Consider the following 20,000-nt stretch of genomic DNA (forward strand, 5'->3'; position numbering starts at 1 on the left):
GTGTGGTATCATGTCGAAGGCTTTCTTATAGTCTATCCATGCCATGCTTAGGTTGGTTTTCCTTCTCCTACTGTTCTTCATTACCATTTTGTCTATCAGGAGCTGGTCTTTTGTGCCCACCCCTACACTTCCTTCTGCAGCCTTTCTGTTGGTGGGGGATGGTGTTTGTCTCCTCTAGGTAGTTGTATAGCCTTTCACTGATGATACCTGTTAGTAACTTCCACATTATTGGTAGGCAGGTGATATGCCTGTAGTTACTGGCTATATTTCCCTTACTCTTGTCTTTTTGTACTAAGGATGTTCTTCCTGTGGTCATCCCTTTGGGTGCTTGGTGATTTGAGATACAATGCTGGAGTTGTTCTGCTATTCGTGGGTGTAGGGCCTTGAAGTTTTTGAGCCAGTATCCATGGACTTCATCGGGGACCTGGGGCTTTCCAGTTTGGCATTTTGCTTTAGTTGGTGTCTGACTGTGTCTGTCGTGATGTCTGTGAATCTTTGTTTTATTCTCCTGTTTCTTCTTCCTTGACTTCCTGGAGCCATGTTGCATGTTTGTTGTGTGATACCGGATTGCTCCATATGTTTTCCCAGAGTCTCTTACTTGGTTCGGCTTCAGGAATTTCTGGGTGGATTGTCTTCCTCTTAGTTGGCTGTATAGATCTTTTCTGGTTGGTTCCGAATAGTTTGTTCTGTTGGTATCCCTTATTCCTGTTCATGTACCGTTGGATCTTATGTGCTTTGGCCTTAAGCCTCTGTTTTACATCTTCTATGGTGCTGTTTAGTCCCCTCTCTTGTAATTTTGTATTTCTCGTTGAGTTCCTCCCTTGTTTCTTGCTTCTTAGCCTTTTTTCTGCCATCTCTTTCAGTTTACTCAAGTCAGATCTCATCACCATGATTTGCTTTTCCAGGCGCCTTTTCCAAGGAGGTTGCTGTTTTGGTTTCTGTTGGGTTGGTTGTGCTGGTGGTGTTGGTGTTCGAATCCCCATCAGTTCTGCTACTAATCTTGCTCCTGCATATGTCAAGTTATTTGTTTCTGTGATACTGGTGGTCTGTATTATGCCCATTATTTCATTGACCTCACTTGTTTTCTCCTTTAATTTCTTGGTGTTGTAGGCTTTCATGGAGGGGATCTTTGTTCTCTCTGTATCTGGCTCCATCCATTGTCTGATCTTTTCTACCCATTCCGTCCTCTCTGTTACTTCGTCGGTGTTTCTTCGTGTGTCGTTGTTTTGTTAATGATACATCATCGTCCCTGTCGTCTTCTGTGGCATCGTCTCTCAGTTCGTCTTCGTGTAATTCGTTGTCGTGTGACATTTCCCTTTCCAGTTCTTCTCTTTCTGTTGGGGAGAGCCAGTTCTTTTTCTTTATGATTCCTACTTGGTCCTGCCAGCCACTGCTCTGATTGTGTGTTAGTTCCTCTCATTCAGATGTTGGACCAATCTTCTTCTATATCCTCTCTCCGTCGGGTTGCTTCGATGAGCATCTCATATTTCTTATTTTTCTTCTCTTGTCCATTTCTTCCTTTTTTTGCCTCTGTAGCTCCAATCTCAGGCTGTTGATTATTGTCGTTGTGGTGATCAGTGCTGGATGACGACCTCCAAGTACCTGACCGTCTTCCCCTTCAATTGGGTTGAATACCTGGTTGCCGGACGAAGCTCCTCTGTTGCCAGAGGTTCCATTTACGTCGTTGTCGTTTATTCTTCATTTCTTTCCATCATTGCTGAGTTTTTGCTATTTAACCCATAGCTGGACCCTACCCTATCAGGGATAGGTACTCATTTACAGCTGAATAGACTGAGGAAATTATGGTAAAGATCCTTTCCCAAGGAATCAACGCCGAGGAGAGCGGTCACCCATCCAACTACTGACCAGCCCCAATGTTGCTTAACTTGACTTAAGTCTATTGACGACCTAACCCACTCCTCCTATTATTATTATTATTATTATTATTATTATTATTATTATTATTTGCTCTATCACAGTCCTCCAATTCGACTGGGTGGTATTTATAGTGTGGGGTTCCGGGTTGCATCCTGCCTCCTAAGGAGTCCATCACTTTTCTTACTATGTGTGCCGTTTCTAGGATCAACACCTCTTCTGCACGAGTCCGCGCTACATCAGCCTCTAGTTTTTCTAGATTCCTTTTCAGGGATCTTGGGATTGTGCCTAGTGCTCCTATGATTATGGGTACGATTTCCACTGGCATATCCCATATCCTTCTTATTTCTATTTTCAGATCTTGATACTTATCCATTTTTCCCTCTCTTTGTCTTCAACTCTTGTGTCCCATGGTATTGCGACATCAATGAGTGATACTTTGTTCTTGACTTTGTCAATCAACGTCACGTCTGGTCTGTTTGCACGTATACCCTATCCGTTCTGATACCATAGTCCCAGAGGAATCTTTGCCTGATCGTTTTCTATCACTCCCTCAGGTTGGTGCTCGTACCACTTATTACTGCAAGGTAGCTGATGTTTCTTGCACAGGCTCCAGTGGAGGGCTTTTGCCACTGAATCATGCCTCTTTTTGTACTGGTTCTGTGCAAGTGCCGGACATTCGCTTGCTATGTGGTTTATGGTTTCATTTTTCGTATTGCCTTCCTACATATGGGAGAGATGTTATTTCTGTCTATCGTTCTTTGAACATATCTGGTTCTTAGGGCCTGATCTTGTGCCGCTGTTATCATTCCTCCAGTTTCCTTCTTTAGCTCTCCCATCTGTAGCCATTGCCACGTGTCATCGCTGGCTAGTTCTTTAGTCTGTCTCATGTATTGTCCGTGCATTGGTTTGTTGTGCCAGTCCTCTGTTCTGTCTGTCATTCTCCTGTCTCTGTATATTTCTGGGTCTTCGTCTATTTTTATTAGTCCTTCTTCCCATGCACTCTTTAGCCACTCGTCTTCACTGGTTTTCAGATATTGCCCCAGTGCTCTGTTCTCGATGTTGACGCAGTCCTCTATGCTTAGTAGTCCTCTCCCTCCTTCCTTTCGTGTTATGTATAGTCTGCCGTATTTGCTCTTGGGTGTAGTGCTTTGTGTATTGTCATAATGTTTCCTGGTTTTCTGATCTATGCTGCGGAGTTCTGCCTTCGTCCATTGCACTATTCCTGAGCTGTATCTGATTACTGGCACTGCCCATGTGTTTATGGCTTTTATCATATTTCCGGCGTTGAGTTTTGACTTGAGTATCGCCTTGAGTCTCTGCATATATTCTTTTCTGATCGTGTCCTTCATCTCTTGGTGTTTTATATCCCCTCCTTCCATTATTCCCAGGTATTTGTATCCAGTCTCATATATGTGTTTGATGTTGTTCCCATCTGGTAGCTTTATCCCTTCAGTTCTTGTTACTTTGCCCTTTTGTATGTTGTCTAAGGCGCATTTTTCTATTCCAAACTCCATCCTGATGTCCCCAGATACAATCCTTACAGTCTGGATTAGGGTATCTATTTGCTTGATGCTCTTACCATAAAGCTTGATGTCGTCCATGAACATCAGATGGTTAATTCTGTTGCCTCTTTTCTTGAGTTGGTACCCGGCATCCATCTTCAGTAGTACTTTTGTCATGGGAATCATGGCTACTACGAAGAGTAGTGGGGACAGTGAGTCGCCCTGGAAGATCCCTCTCCTGATATTAACCTCTGCTAGTCTTATTCCAGAGCTTGTAAGTATTGTATTCCAGTTGCGCATTGTATTTTTGAGGAAGCTGATGGTATTTTCCTCTGCCCCATATATTTTCAGGCATTCTATTAGCCATGTGTGTGGTATCATGTCGAAGGCTTTCTTATAGTCTATCCATGCCATGCTTAGGTTGGTTTTCCTTCTCCTACTGTTCTTCATTACCATTTTGTCTATCAGGAGCTGGTTTTTTGTGCCCCTACACTTCCTTCTGCAGCCTATCTGTGGTGGGGGATGGTGTTTGTCCTCTCAGGTAGTTGTATAGCCTTTCACTGATGATACCTGTTAGTAACTTCCACATTATTGGTAGGCAGGTGATAGGCCTGTAGTTACTGGCTATATTTCCCTTACTCTTGTCTTTTTGTACTAAGGATGTCCTTCCTGTGGTCATCCATTTGGGTGCATGGTGATTTGATATACAATGCTGGAGTTGTTCTGCTATTCGTGGGTGTAGGCCCTTGAAGTTTTTGAGCCAGTATCAATGGACTTCATCGGGACCTGGGGCTTTCCAGTTTGGCATTTTCTTTAGTTGGTGTCTGACTGTGTCTGTCGTGATCTCTGTGAATCTTTGTTTTATTCTCCCTGTTTCTTCTTCCATGTTGCATGTTTGTTGTGTGATACCGGATTGCTCCATATGTTTTCCCAGAGTCTCTTACTTGGTTCGGCTTCAGGAATTTTTTGGTGGTTGTCTTCTCCTCTTAGTTGGCTGTATAGTCTTTTCTGGTTGGTTCTGAATAGTTTGTTCTGTTGGTATCCCTTATTCCCGTTCATGTACCGTTGGATCTAGGTAGCTGTATTATTATTATTATTATTATTATTATTATTATTATTATTATTATTATTATTATTATTTTATTATTATTATTATTATCATTATTATTATTATTATTATTATTATTATTATTATTATTATTATTATTATTATTATTATTATTATTATTATTATTATTTATTTATTTATTTATTTTTTGCTCTATCACAGTCCTCCAATTCCACTGGGAGGTATTTATAGTGTGGGGTTCGGGGTTGCATCCTGCCTCCTTAGGAGTCCATCACTTTTCTTACTATGTGTGCCGTTTCCAGGATCACACTCTTCTGCATGAGTCCTGGAACTACTTCAGCGTCTAGTTTTTCTAGATTCCTTTTCAGGGATCTTGGGATCGTGCCTAGAGCTCCTATGATTATGGGTATGATTTCCACTGTCATATCCCATATCCTTCTTATTTCTATTTTCAGATCTTGATACTTATCCATTTTTTCCCTCTCTTTGTCTTCAACTCTTGCGTCCCATGGTATTGCGACATCAATGAGTGATACTTTCTTCTTGACTTTGTCAATCAACGTCACGTCTGGTCTGTTTGCACGTATCACCCTATCCGTTCTGATACCATAGTCCCAGAGGATCTTTGCCTGATCGTTTTCTATCACTCCCTCAGGTTGGTGCTCGTACCACTTATTACTGCAAGGTAGCTGATGTTTCTTGCACAGGCTCCAGTGGAGGGCTTTTGCCACTGAATCATGCCTCTTTATATACTGGTTCTGTGCAAGTGCCGGACATTCGCTTACTATGTGGTTTATGGTTTCATTTTTCGTATTGCACTTCCTACATATGGGAGAGATGTTATTTCCGTCTATCGTTCTTTGAACATATCTGGTTCTTAGGGCCTGATCTTGTGCCGCTGTTATCATTCCTTCAGTTTCCTTCTTTAGCTCTCCTTTCTGTGGCCATTGCCATGTGTCATCGCTGGCTAGTTCCTTTGTCTGTCTCATGTATTGTCCGTGCATTGGTTTGTTGTGCCAGTCCTCTGTTCTGTCTCTCATTCTCCTGTCTCTGTATATTTCTGGGTCTTCGCCTACTTTTATTAGTCCTTCTTCCCATGCACTCTTTAGCCACTCGTCTTCACTGGTTTTCAGATATTGCCCCAGTGCTCTGTTCTCGATGTTGACGCAATCCTCTTTACTTAGTAGTCCTCTCCCTCCTTCCTTTCGTGTTATGTATAGTCTGTCCGTATTTGCTCTTGGGTGTAGTGCTTTGTGTATTGTCATATGTTTCCTGGTTTTCTGATCTATGCTGCGGAGTTCTGCCTTCGTCCATTCCATTATTCCAGGGCTGTATCTGATTACTGGCACTGCCCATGTGTTTATGGCTTTTATCATATTTCCGGCGTTGAGTTTTGACTTGAGTATCGCTTTGAGTCTCTGCATATATTCTTTCATGATCGTGTCCTTCATCTCCCTCCTTCCATTATTCCCAGGTATTTGTATCCTGTCTCATCTATGTGTTTGATGTTGCTCCCATCTGGTAGCTTTATCCCTTCAGTTCTCGTTACTTTGCCCTTTTGTATGTTGACTAAGGCGCATTTTTCTATTCCAAACTCCATCCTGATGTCCCCAGATACAATCCTTACAGTCTGGATTAGGGTATCTATTTGCTTGATGCTCTTACCATACAGCTTGATGTCGTCCATGAAGATCAGATGGTTGATTCTGTTTCCTCTTCTCTTGAGTTGGTACCCGGCATCCATCTTCTGTAGTACTTTTGTCATGGGAATCATGGCTACTACGAAGAGTAGAGGGGACAGTGAGTCGCCCTGAAAGATCCCTCTCCTGATGTCAACCTCTGCTAGTCTTATTCCAGAGCTTGTAAGTATGTATTCCAGTTGCGCATTGTATTTCTGAGGAAGCTGATGGTGTTTTCCTCTGCCCCATATATTTTCAGGCATTCTATTAGCCATGTGTGTGGTATCATGTCGAAGGCCTTCTTATATTCTATCCATGCCATGCTTAGGTTGGTTTTCCTTCTCCTACTGTTCTTCATTACCATTTTGTCTATCAGGAGCTGGTCTTTTGTGCCCCTACACTTCCTTCTGCAGCCTTTCTGTTGGTGGGGGATGGTGTTTGTCTCCTCTAGGTAGTTGTATTATTATTATTATTATTATTATTATTATTATTATTATTATTATTATTATTATTTATTTATTTTTTTTTTTTGCTCTATCACAGTCCTCCAATTCGACTGGGAGGTATTTATAGTGTGGGGTTCCGGGTTGCATCCTGCCTCCTTAGGAGTCCATCACTTTTCTTACTATGTGTGCCGTTTCTAGGATCACACTCTTCTGCATGAGTCCTGGAACTACTTCAGCGTCTAGTTTTTCTAGATTCCTTTTCAGGGATCTTGGGATCGTGCCTAGAGCTCCTATGATTATGGGTATGATTTCCACTGTCATATCCCATATCCTTCTTATTTCTATTTTCAGATCTTGATACTTATCCATTTTTTCCCTCTCTTTGTCTTCAACTCTTGTGTCCCATGGTATTGCGACATCAATGAGTGATACTTTGTTCTTGACTTTGTCAATCAACGTCACGTCTGGTCTGTTTGCACGTATCACCCTATCCGTTCTGATACCATAGTCCCAGAGGATCTTTGCCTGATCGTTTTCTATCACTCCCTCAGGTTGGTTGCTTCGTACCACTTATTACTGCAAGGTAGCTGATGTTTCTTGCACAGGCTCCAGTGGAGGGCTTTTGCCACTGAATCATGCCTCTTTTTGTACTGGTTCTGTGCAAGTGCCGGACATTCGCTTGCTATGTGGTTTATGGTTTCATTTTTCGTATTGCACTTCCTACATATAGGAGAGATGTTATTTCCGTCTATCGTTCTTTGAACATATCTGGTTCTTAGGGCCTGATCTTGTGCCGCTGTTATCATTCCTTCAGTTTCCTTCTTTAGCTCTCCCATCTGTAGCCATTGCCACGTGTCATCGCTGGCTAGTTCTTTAGTCTGTCTCATGTATTGTCCGTGCATTGGTTTGTTGTGCCAGTCCTCTGTTCTGTCTGTCATTCTCCTGTCTCTGTATATTTCTGGGTCTTCGTCTATTTTTATTAGTCCTTCTTCCCATGCACTCTTTAGCCACTCGTCTTCACTGGTTTTCAGATATTGCTCCAGTGCTCTGTTCTCGATGTTGACGCAATCCTCTTTACTTAGTAGTCCTCTCCCTCCTTCCTTTCGTGTTATGTATAGTCTGTCCGTATTTGCTCTTGGGTGTAGTGCTTTGTGTATTGTCATATGTTTCCTGGTTTTCTGATCTATGCTGCGGAGTTCTGCCTTCGTCCATTCCATTATTCCAGGGCTGTATCTGATTACTGGCACTGCCCATGTGTTTATGGCTTTTATCATATTTCCGGCGTTGAGTTTTGACTTGAGTATCGCCTTGAGTCTCTGCATATATTCTTTCATGATCGTGTCCTTCATCTCCCTCCTTCCATTATTCCCAGGTATTTGTATCCTGTCTCATCTATGTGTTTGATGTTGCTCCCATCTGGTAGCTTTATCCCTTCAGTTCTCGTTACTTTGCCTTTTTGTATGTGACTAAGGCGCATTTTTCTATTCCAAACTCCATCCTGATGTCCCCAGATACAATCCTTACAGTCTGGATTAGGGTATCTATTTGCTTGATGCTCTTACCATACAGCTTGATGTCGTCCATGAAGATCAGATGGTTGATTCTGTTGCCTCTTTTCTTGAGTTGGTACCCGGCATCCATCTTCTGTAGTACTTTTGTCATGGGAATCATGGCTAATACGAAGAGTAGTGGGGACAGTGAGTCGCCCTGGAAGATCCCTCTCCTGATATTAACCTCTGCTAGTCTTATTCCAGAGCTTGTAAGTATTGTATTCCAGTTGCGCATTGTATTTTTGAGGAAGCTGATGGTGTTTTCCTCTGCCCCATATATTTTCAGGCATTCTATTAGCCATGTGTGTGGTATCATGTCGAAGGCCTTCTTATATTCTATCCATGCCATGCTTAGGTTGGTTTTCCTTCTCCTACTGTTCTTCATTACCATTTTGTCTATCAGGAGCTGGTCTTTTGTGCCCCTACACTTCCTTCTGCAGCCTTTCTGTTGGTGGGGGATGGTGTTTGTCTCCTCTAGGTAATTGTATAGCCTTTCACTGATGATACCTGTTAGTAACTTCCACATTATTGGTAGGCAGGTGATAGGCCTGTAGTTACTGGCTATATTTCCCTTACTCTTGTCTTTTTGTACTAAGGATGTCCTTCCTGTGGTCATCCATTTGGGTGTATGGTGATTTGAGATACAATGCTGGAGTTGTTCTGCTATTCGTGGGTGTAGGCCCTTGAAGTTTTTGAGCCAGTATCAATGGACTTCATCGGGACCTGGGGCTTTCCAGTTTGGCATTTTCTTTAGTTGGTGTCTGACTGTGTCTGTCGTGATCTCTGTGAATCTTTGTTTTATTCTCCCTGTTTCTTCTTCCTTGACTTCCTGAAGCCATGTTGCATGTTTGTTGTGTGATACCGGATTGCTCCATATGTTTTCCCAGAGTCTCTTACTTGGTTCGGCTTCAGGAATTTTTTGGTGGTTGTCTTCTCCTCTTAGTTGGCTGTATAGTCTTTTCTGGTTGGTTCTGAATAGTTTGTTCTGTTGGTATCCCTTATTCCCGTTCATGTACCGTTGGATCTTAGGTGCTTTGGCCTTAAGCCTCTGTTTTACATCTTCTATTGTGTTGTTTAGTCCCCTCTCTTGTACTTTGTATTTCTCGTTGAGTTCCTCCCTTGTTTTCTTGCTTCTTAGCCTTTTTTCTGTCATCTCTTTCAGTTTACTCAAGACAGATCTCATCACCATTATTTGCTTTTCCAGGCGCCTTTTCCAATATTATTATTATTATTATTATTATTATTATTATTATTATTATTATTATTATTATTATTATTATTATTATTATTATTATTATTTCATTGCAGCTTCAGAAACCAGGACCACTTCAAGGGGTAATTCCACAAAATATACTCTACCTGAGGAGGAAAACGTTGTGGTTGCAATCTTGAAGGAAAGAGCACCTATTTGGGCATATCTCAACTACAGATTCTCTGTCCATGGAAGAGAAATACATGCAAGGGAGTTAGATTATACATACCCTCCATCGCAGTGGAAGCCTCTCCTCTTTATATCCAAAGAGGTAAATTCAGCGAATTGATTGTGAAGTTTGCTAATGATCAAAACAGTGAAGAATTTCACTTACAGTAAATAGATTACGCAGGATCAAGTCGATTTTCACACAAGTACATATGTAATTATTATTTCACCTTCTCTAGTAACCGAATTTATCCATAAGCATATCACATCTCACATTCTTTTCCATTTAAATATCATTCTGCTTTTTTTTTTCTCAAGGATATAAGGAGCCCATATCTACCACAATTCTGGATCCCAACAGAAAACGTAGAGCTAAAAGGACGACAAGTGGAAGTGTCAAGTTCTCATCCTGTGAAGTGGCAGGTTCTCAGTCTGCCCCTGAACGACTGTAAGTAATGTTTCTTTGTGAGCAATTTAATAAAGATTCTTTCTTTCCACGCTGATCATTTTCAGAGGTTATTTGGTATGAAGGAAACAAGATTACTCTCAATAAAATTTTAAAATCTTCTCTTGATCAGCTACATTTTTTTAATACTTTTTATGAAATGGAAATTAAATTTACTAACCTTTCTTACTATTCATAACAGAGCAATGTCTTTGTTGTTAGACAAAAATAATTGTAAATAGATAATTCATGATATATTTAAGGGACGAACTTACTCTGATTAATTACTTTCGAAATTCATGTCATAACATATAATGGAAAAAAGGCTTTCAAATGAATATTTTAAGACACTAACCTAAGCAATATTATCTGCTTACTGGCCCGGGGCTATATTGGAGTGTTTTTCTGTTGAATATCCGCATTTTGGTAAATTTCGGCAAAATTTAATAGAATTTTGTGAAACATTGAGAATTAAAACAAAGTTGAACTTGAGAAAAAATGAAACAACCTACTTTTGAAAGTACATGTTACCCAACGTATTTTAGGAAGAAGTGATCTATTTCGTATATTACTGTCGATAAGGTTCTGAAAAAAGTTTGCATTAAAATCTATATAACTAATAATCAATCTGAGGATTATGTTACGCTTATATTTACAATTGACACACTACAGTGCAATTATGATTTGTGAATTCATAAAATATTCTCGTGGGAGCCAAACGGTACAGTGCAAGATGCAATCAGTGCACTGGTCTTTAAGAAGCAACTCTTGTGAAATGTTTAGCTAAACACTTTTCGTTGCATGGACATTAACATGACTTCGATCTAGTCACATAAGTTGTGAATTCCATCAGCTTGAAGCAACTGAAAAAATTTAGTGGTTCAGAAAGATGATTCGGTAAACATTTGTGTTACCAAGTGATGAAGAAATCAAGGTAGTAAATAATGGTTCCATAATCACGCCATTACGCAGGTTTTTTCTGGTGCTGTTGAAGGAAGTTTTTCAATACATTTTAGATCTCTGCTCAACCTCTATTAAGGTTTGAGAAAAAAGCAAAACTAAAAGAAGTAATAATTACAATCAAACTACTGGCAAAGATGTGAAAGTTGAAGTAACGATATACTAGAATGATTTCATTTTGTATTTCATACTGAGCTAACATGGGACCAAAATTAATCAATGAGGAACACCTTGGAAAATCTTTTTAAGCACCACATTTTTCAATGTAATTAATCTGTTGTACCACAAACATAAAGCTTCCTGTAAAGAGAGTTAAAGCCAATTATAAAGTTTCTTTGTCCCTTCTGAGGCAGGAAGGGACCTTTGACATTTAGTGCAGTGAGAAAGTTTTCATTCTCCAGTTGCAAACCTTAGAAGGAGCAGATAGATGCAATCACTCAGTCACAGAAAACGTACAGATGAAAGGTTGATTGGCAAGTAAAAATCAGTGACCGTATATTAAAATACATTTGTCATTTGAGCATTTATTTGTGTTAGAATAGATTCTTATTCTTATTTTCATCATGACTGAAAATGTTTTTCTTCCCCAGATGATATGATTGAGATATCTCCTGATCAAGAATCGCCTCTCAACCTTCCTGGGCATAATCCTGTATGGATAGCCCTTTGGAACAAGAACAAATTTGATATTGTAGTTCGTTTCTCTTTGATTTATGAATATCCAAGGAAAACTAAAATTCATCATTTAACTGTTAATGAAGGCTGGTTGATTACATCTATATCTATAGACGTAAGTAACTCTTAATCGCATAAATCCTCTCCCATTCACTCAATGTCACCTTTAAATCAAAACACATTTGCCTAATTATTTTCCAAAGAAGCAACAATTCTCCAATCAGATAATTTGCTCACCATTACAGACAAATGTCAGGATATACTCTCATTATCAGGAAGAACGCTATATTTCTATGAAAGAACATTTTCGACAACTATATATTTTGCAACAAATCTTCACTAAATGACATTTATTTTTTCTTTTAATACTACAGGCCGTCCTTTATGGAAATGGATGGTATAATTGGTGGGCCAATCACCTACAAGTACGCGAATTGAGGATATGGACGGATTCCCATCTACAACTACAAGTGTTCCCGATGCCCTTAGAGCCACAAGGTGGGTATGGATGTATATATGTATGTATGTATGTATATACATATGTATTATATATATATATATATATATATATATATATATGTAAGTCATATCACATTCCCATGATTCATATACATATATCGAGCTACAATGTACTTTAATATCTAATTCGCTCTACCTCGGAATTAATATATTTTGATATATGCTTAACCGAAAGGGTTGGGGAATTTTTTCTCGATAATGAGACTTGCCTGGACCGGGGCGCGAACCCACGGAGCCTTTCAAATCCAGGAACGTCAGTGAGGCTTTTACCTAATACACCACCGCAAGAGCGGTGGTGTAGTAGGTAAAAGCTTCACTGACGTTCCTGGATTTGAAAGGCTCTGTGGGTTCGCGCCCCGGTCCAGGCAAGTCTATTATCGAGAAAAAAAATTCCCCTTCGGTTAAGCATATATGAAAATATATTAATTCCAGAGGTTAGAGTGAACTAGATATTAAAGGACATTGTAGCTCGATATATATAATATATATGTATACACACACACACACACACACATATATATATATATATATATATATATATATATATATATATATATATATATATGTGAGTGTGTGTGTGTGTGTGTGTGTGTGTATGTGTGTAGTTAGTGTTCATTTATATATATATATATATATATATATATATATATATATATATATATATATATATATATATATGTAAAGACTACTATTCATAAACTATTACTTCCCTTTCCTTTGAGAATATATTTGTCAGAAAAATCACTCTCTATTTTCACTTGAAATACTTCAAAATTTAAAACCCTCAAATCGGCATTTAACACTGAAGAGTTGTATAATTAAGGGAGGACGATAATATGAAATCAGTAAAAGGTAACTGTTTTATGCTCCTCCATAAACGAAAATTATTCTTCCTGAAACAAGCAAACTTCCTGACGTAAGTACAGGAATGTATACAGGAACAACTACAAACAAACCACAAGTTCCTCTTACAGGAACATCTACAGGCTCATCTCCAGTCAAACCCGAAGATTCACCTACAGGCATACCTGTAAGCACACAAATCATCATCGGTGTCGTGGTGGCAGTGTTGGTTGTCGTAGCTGCGTCTTTCCTTTGCTACAGGTGTTGCTTCAGGAAGCAAAACGACACAAGAGCTGAAGGTAAGACTCCCTGAGGAATCTTTCCCTCTGCGTTGTATCAAAGACCAGAATCTATGGTGAGAACAGTCACTGTATGTAGCCACTGAATACAAATGCTCCACAGTTCACACGAAGTATTACTAAGTCTTATAAATATATTGATAAATAAATATCTTAATAAGCAAATGCTAATCTAGAGCAGAAATAGGAAGTCTTCCAGAAGTCTCTTTATGCTTTCCTGTTTCCTTTCTTTTCCTCCTTCTCCAACATTAACCCCGCCCCTTAACCACTGGCTTTGTTCTGTCTCGTGTGGGCCAATTCTGCTATCTGTGTCTGAGAGACTGCACCGAATGAAATGGCCAATATTAACTCACCTCCTCTAATACAGGGATACCAATGGAAGAAGGACACGGGACAGTTTCCCACCCTGGCTCTGCTCGGCCAAATTTGCTTCATACCACTGAGAACGCTCTCTACGGAAGAATAGTTCCACGCAAGGCCACGTGAATTGACAGGAATAGTGTGTAAGTATCCTTTTTGTGTTTTGTGACTACTGCAGCTGAAGGCTCACATCTTTTTCCTCCCAGAGAGAGAGAGAGAGAGAGAGAGAGAGAGAGAGAGAGAGAGAGAGAGAGAGAGAGGAAATGAGAAGCCACCAAGAATGTTTCGACATAAACTGACATTGAGGGAACAGAACTGCAGGCGTCCTAGGAACGAATAAGGGCTAAGAGAAGCCAATTATATATTTTCTTGGCTCTTATGGATTAAGGTTTGCTTTTGATATTATAAGAATGGTTCACAACTACTGTTGTTTTCATTATTAGTATAGTATTAGTAGTATAATGAAGAACAACTCTACAGATTTACAGCATAGAAGCATTTTCTTACGTGCGGGAGCATGTCTGTGTACATGTCTATGCATGCATACATTCATACTTTTTCCTCTTTCCCACTTCTAAAATATGCATGAGTATTTCAGGAAGTTTGGCAGAACTCTCAGCAAGGGGTCTAGTCGTCATTTATATTTCAGTCATCAGGGAAAGAAATCCTCATTTTTAAAAGCCTTTGTATACGACGAGAGAGAAGAACCATTAGTTGCATGATAGCTCTTTAGTTTCAGTTTCTACAAAAAGTCGACATCCTGTTTGATCCACAAGACACTTCGAAAAAGAAACTACTTGTTCTAAACGACTTGAAATGAACTTTTAATAATCAATTTGACTTCTCTTCCACTGAATGAACTTTTAATAATCCATTTGACTTCTCTTCCACTGAATGAAATCTTACGATTAAGCTTGCATTACCCAGCATGACCATAAAAGTTTTATTTTCACAAACAGATTTATAAATTTAGAAATCCATATCCTTTTTCAATGCCACTCACGTAAGCCCTGCTGAATTGAATGTAATCTGGTCTTCACAATGAGCTTTTTAGTACAGCTATTCATTAAAATAGTGTCAGCCCTGATATAAAGATAAGATTTGTTTCCAAATCAGATTCTTTGTGATTTTACTTCACATAGCTTTAACAAGATGTTTTGTGGTTTTAAATATATTCAGTTCAAGATCAAATTCTATGGAAAGTAATGAGTTGTGTTTTCCTAGGGTTAGAAGCAGTTCCACTCTTCTATCAAGTTTAATAATTTCCCTTTTTCTTTATCTTCAAGACCTTCCACTTATGGACAGACTGCCACACTTCCATGGATTCCACTGAAGAAAGAATCTTGCAGATCCTGCGGAGGCCAAACGCCAGACACCACCAAATCTTCAGAGCTACGAGGGGTGAAGACGGAGAGCAACTTTCCAATTTTGCCATTCTAGGGATTGGGTACATTCTTTTCTTATTATAGGAAGCTTCTCGTTGATTATGTCTGCCGCTGTGCTTGGAAGCTCACTGCCAAGTTCATTTTCGGCGTTAATATCTCGAGTGAAAGAAAATTAGCATTGCCTCTTAACAGGAAGTTTTCTATGCATGCGAGTGCTTCTTCACACTGCCTGGAGGACGTCGAATTTCTTTACAATAACAGCCAATAAATGTGGAGACAATGTGAATGACCTAGATTTTAAAGCTTGATATGACACTAATTTCCTAATTAAGCAACGACGTCTCCTTGATCTAGTCCTCTGTTCATAACGAGTCCAGCCTTAGATATACAAGTCTTCTTTTATCAATAGATATAATTTGACACTTTAATATCCTAATAAAATCATTTGCATGGATGGATGACACTGTGGCCGAGAAAGGGAACGAAAATTTCGTCTCAAACAAGAAAAACCAACGTCTGGGCTGAAGGACTGTCAGTGGCTTCCCGATGTTACTTCTTTCATAAAACCACAGAATCAAGGCAGGAAATGGCAGGTTTTTCTGAATGAATCCCAGAGGCATATGTGTCCTTTATCACTCCATGTTTGTGGTCTTCCCTGATTTATATAATTGCCCTGCAGTGGTTTTCTTTGTACTATGTCTACATGGTCCTTAACTTCAGAAGTGACTGTTTTTATCAAGGACAATGTCACCCTCCTTGTCCGATTTTGTAATGATAAGGCCTTCCTGTTGACAAAAAAATGACTTCATGGGCATTTCTGCCTACATTGCTCTCACTTCTAACTGTTTTTTCCCTCTTAAACTTATTTGTTTAAGTTAAATAAAATCAGCTCAAAACAAAACTGTTTTTATGACCTAGTCTGAGTACAAATGACATCCTCAACATCGGCGATGCAACAGAGCAGTCATTACTGTATTATGTAAAAATATCACATCCTCACACCAATGCAGAAGGCTCATCAGCAAGATGTTAAATCACTTTACATATACTGCGCTATTCACCCCTATCTACCCAGCACTTGCTGGGTCTTCCAGTCCTCCTCCTTCCGACACTTCCATATTGCACACTCTTTTCATCAAGCTATTCTTTCCCATTTGTTCCACACATCCGGACCATCTTCAAACACTCTGATCCTTCATTTCTCTTACTCTAACCTTTATACTATCCCTGTGCATCTACAAATTTCCCATTCTTTATTTGTTTTAAGTCAAATATACTTGATAAATAATTAATTCATCTGAACTGCTTCAACTTTTCATTCTTTTGTAATGCCCAGCTACAATTCATTTCCATATAGGAAAAGTTGGCTTACCAGTCCCTCCACACATTCGTCCGAAGATACGCCTTGCCATGAGGAAGGAACTTTTGTTCCACTGCCAACTTGAAATGTGTGAATTATTTTCGATTTGACGTTCATTTTTATGTTAACTAAATTTATGTAGCTCTTGAAAATATTCCCACGATGTAAGCAACAGTGGTGAGAGAGTTATCAGATCCATTTGGCCAGGATATCCTTGTTGTTCCTGTTTAAGGAGATAAGACTGCAGATAAAGAACTTTGAGTACAACTTTATATACCATCCATGATTATTAGAATTACCTCCATATGGGTAAATGATAAAGACAAATATCCCATATTGTAACTTTTGTTTTCATGACCGAATGCAATTGTAAAGTAGGACCTATAGTAAAATTCCGTGAACTTGAACTCGGAACACTTCCTTGCAATGCTGACGTCGCACTCAAAGACAAAAACTTGATATCGAAAGATATTCAAAGGCCACACCTTCCTCAGTTTCTCTTTGCCTCAAGTGCGGTGTAAACGCATTTTCTTCTGAGTTATGGATTGGAGGTTTATTTTCTTCATTTGCTGTCTCCTTTTTTTCGCTTCTTTGTCTTCTGCCTACTCGGGTAAGAGAAATAGGCTAGTTATTATAGTTTTATTTATCAATATTTATTAAGAAAATTTTATAAATAAAAGAGGCTCATCTTTGTAACATTGCATTAGAGTATTAGGGGTGTACCCAAGTATCGGTACCGGTGGTATCTTCTAGTTTTTGTGGTATCGGTATCGGTAAATTTCTGACCAATACCAGCGCCGATACTTTTGTCATTAGTATAGGAATTTAAAATCCTTCTAGGATGGGATACTATTAATTTTCTGTACCACTTCTCATATCCAGGAAAATAATATTGAATATTATCTTTAATAAAATTGTAATTTTAACTTAGTTCAGATGATCCAAATCCAGTATGAGTTGGAACTTGTAAAGGGATTTGTGCTTTTTTTGAGTTGAACATTTTGTTGATCTACACTGAGAAACGAACTCTGGTTCTTTCGTAATCTTATCTTTATTTGTGTACCGGTATCTCATTTTTCTTAGGATACTTAATAAAAACAATGTTATTATTGTAATGGAGTGGCAAAAGGATTAACCCCTCCATTACCAGAACCTTTCATAATCTAAATTAACGAGTCTGTTAACTGTTTCTAGCCAATATATACATTAAAACTCAGAATAAAAGTATATATTAGTAATTTCAGATTGCTCGTCACCCCATGAATTCGAGTATGCACTACGTACCTAAATTGATAGAAGCCTTCTAATGGTAGGCATACTATAAGCCAGGCTGTATCCAGCAATAAAGGGATTAAGATACTAAATAGTTATACTTAATGTTCTTTCTCAATGAAATTTGTACCTTCGAAATTGTTTATATAACCCTATTATATGACCTTTCAACTTTTGAACCTTTAATATCCAATAATCAGAGAACAAGAATGATTTTATGTAACAATATATCCTCCTAAATAAAACATGGATTGGTTCATTCCTAATGATATAGATATATATATATATATATAATATATATATATAGAATATAATATATATATATATAATATCAGCTGTACACGTCCTTCGGACGTATTATTGAATGCACATTTAGTTCTAAATGACCTTGACTGACATCTCTCCACAGCCAATGCAACTGCATCACTGACCGGCTCAGTCAGGCACCGCCGGCCGATGGCAGGCGCATACATGTTGCAACTGGTTAATGGGGAAAGAATTTCATCGGAAGGTCCCTTAAACAGCCCTTGATACATCTCAGCCTATAGTTACTCTCTGATACTGATGTTAAATGCGTTTGTAATCGTTTATGTTTACTCATGATACCAAATTTGAATGCAGTACGCCCATCTTTGACCCTTTGGGCCCTAATTCCCAAAGAGGGGTGGATTTCACACCCCCCGCTGCTATCAAGGTTGGGGTATGTAGGATATAACGCCCTTCTACCCTGGCAGGTAAGTCAAAAGAGTGTAGGCCTCCTGTCCTCTAATATTGTGGGAACCCCTTAGACCCTATTCACAGGGGGCGGGGGTTGTCCCCTTACTACAAAGGGTGCAGTATGGCCCCCATATTGTGGGGAGCCTGTTTGTACCTATAGAAACACTTCTACATAGAGGTAACCTCCGATATTTATTAAGAATGAGGGAGTATGGGAAAGAAGGCTATTACACCCTTAGAAACGGCTGGCTCACCAATTTCGGATTTTGACCAAAACCTTCCATTATGGGGAGGGAGGAGAGTCTATGGCAAAATTTTAGTAGCCCTAGCTGCCAACTCCCCGAAAGTTGTAAAAAAAAAGAGGGCTTATGAAAAAGGGGGTTTATGACCCCCCTTAAAAAAAGGTCTCGAATTTCGAACTTTGACTATAACCTTCCTGGAGGGGGGGGGGGGGGGGCCCGGGAGAAGGGGGGGGGGGGGGGGGGCCAATAGGGGGCTGGCCCCCTTTCGGGGACATCAGGGCACCCAGGATTAAGACCAGTCGAATTTCCAGAGGAATGATGTGAGTTAAACCTAGTTTGTGACAAGTTGGATGGACGTAACTGTGTTGAGTAGTTGAATAAACTTAGGGAGGTGAGGTTTCTGGTAAGAAATTTGGTAAAAAGGTCCTAGAAGGTCTTACTCTATAAGTGGTAAAAAATGAAAAGGGGGTTTACAGAAAAGGGGGGTTAGAACCCACTTAGAAACTGCCCTAAGGGAATTTCGGAATTGGACTAAACCTTTCTTGGGGGGGGGGGAGGGGAGTCTATGGTAAAAAAAATTTGTAGCCCTAGCTTTCATGGTCTGGGCGTGCAGAGCGAAAAGACAAACAAATAGATTGAAACTGAGTTTTATATATATATATATATATATATATATATATATATATATATATATATAAATTGTGAACCAGGTTATTGGATCCCTCAAAGAACATGACAGCTGAATATTTAGCTTCCTGTTTCCGGTGCAAAAATAGCTATGACTGACAAACCTTCCGCTTTACTAGCTCCGGCATCAAATAAAAAGCATGAAATTATAATAAACAGGGATTTACTCAGTATGAAGCTGTCTACCCACCTTTATACAAAGGGAGATTTTACAGAACAAGAAAATCTGAAGCATACAGGAAGTTCCACAGATTTGCAGTAGTAGAAAAAATAGTTACCAAACAGTTCAAACTAAACAATCTCGAGGTTGTTGATGACTGATTCCCACATGGAACGACCGACACTTCGTAAGCTAAGATAAAAAAGATGGAGATGGATTGTTCGACTATTTACTATTTCCCACAGTTCAGTTAGTCTAAGAAAAGTTTCTGGTGTCTCTTAACATATTCTATCAAATTAATTAGGAAATAACTGCGAATGAATTAACTGATCATGACTAATTTTTTTATGAAGACAATCATTTGAAAGGTCATCTCCAGATGACCAAGTCTCACTGAATTCAGATCAGGGCGTGATGATACATCGCTACAGAAAAGACAACAGGTCTTGAGTGACATCCACAAACAGATTACCAGTTGAAGAGAAAACCTCAAATTTCACCAAAATCAGTTTATGAGTTCTGCAGCTTAATC

At 39.2% G+C, this 20,000-nt stretch overlaps 2 protein-coding genes across 4 annotated transcripts in view; one reads left to right on the forward strand and one right to left on the reverse strand.

The window, feature by feature from the left end:
* LOC135209543 (uncharacterized) overlaps positions 1 to 20,000 on the reverse strand; it is a 189,542-nt gene that overhangs the window by 87,448 nt on the left and 82,094 nt on the right. The window lies entirely within an intron of this gene.
* The window catches only part of LOC135209540 (uncharacterized), a gene marked incomplete at its 5' end in the record, with an annotated part of 38,641 nt that continues 28,073 nt past the window's right edge, over positions 9,433 to 20,000 (forward strand). Inside the window, 5 exon segments of the mRNA XM_064242190.1 lie at positions 9,433 to 9,647; positions 9,863 to 9,992; positions 11,540 to 11,739; positions 11,999 to 12,122; positions 13,118 to 13,285. Coding sequence (XP_064098260.1) covers positions 9,433 to 9,647; positions 9,863 to 9,992; positions 11,540 to 11,739; positions 11,999 to 12,122; positions 13,118 to 13,285 — 837 coding nt within the window.

Source organism: Macrobrachium nipponense, chromosome 38 (assembly GCF_015104395.2).
Source record: "Macrobrachium nipponense isolate FS-2020 chromosome 38, ASM1510439v2, whole genome shotgun sequence".
NCBI classification, from domain to species: Eukaryota; Metazoa; Arthropoda; class Malacostraca; order Decapoda; family Palaemonidae; genus Macrobrachium; species Macrobrachium nipponense.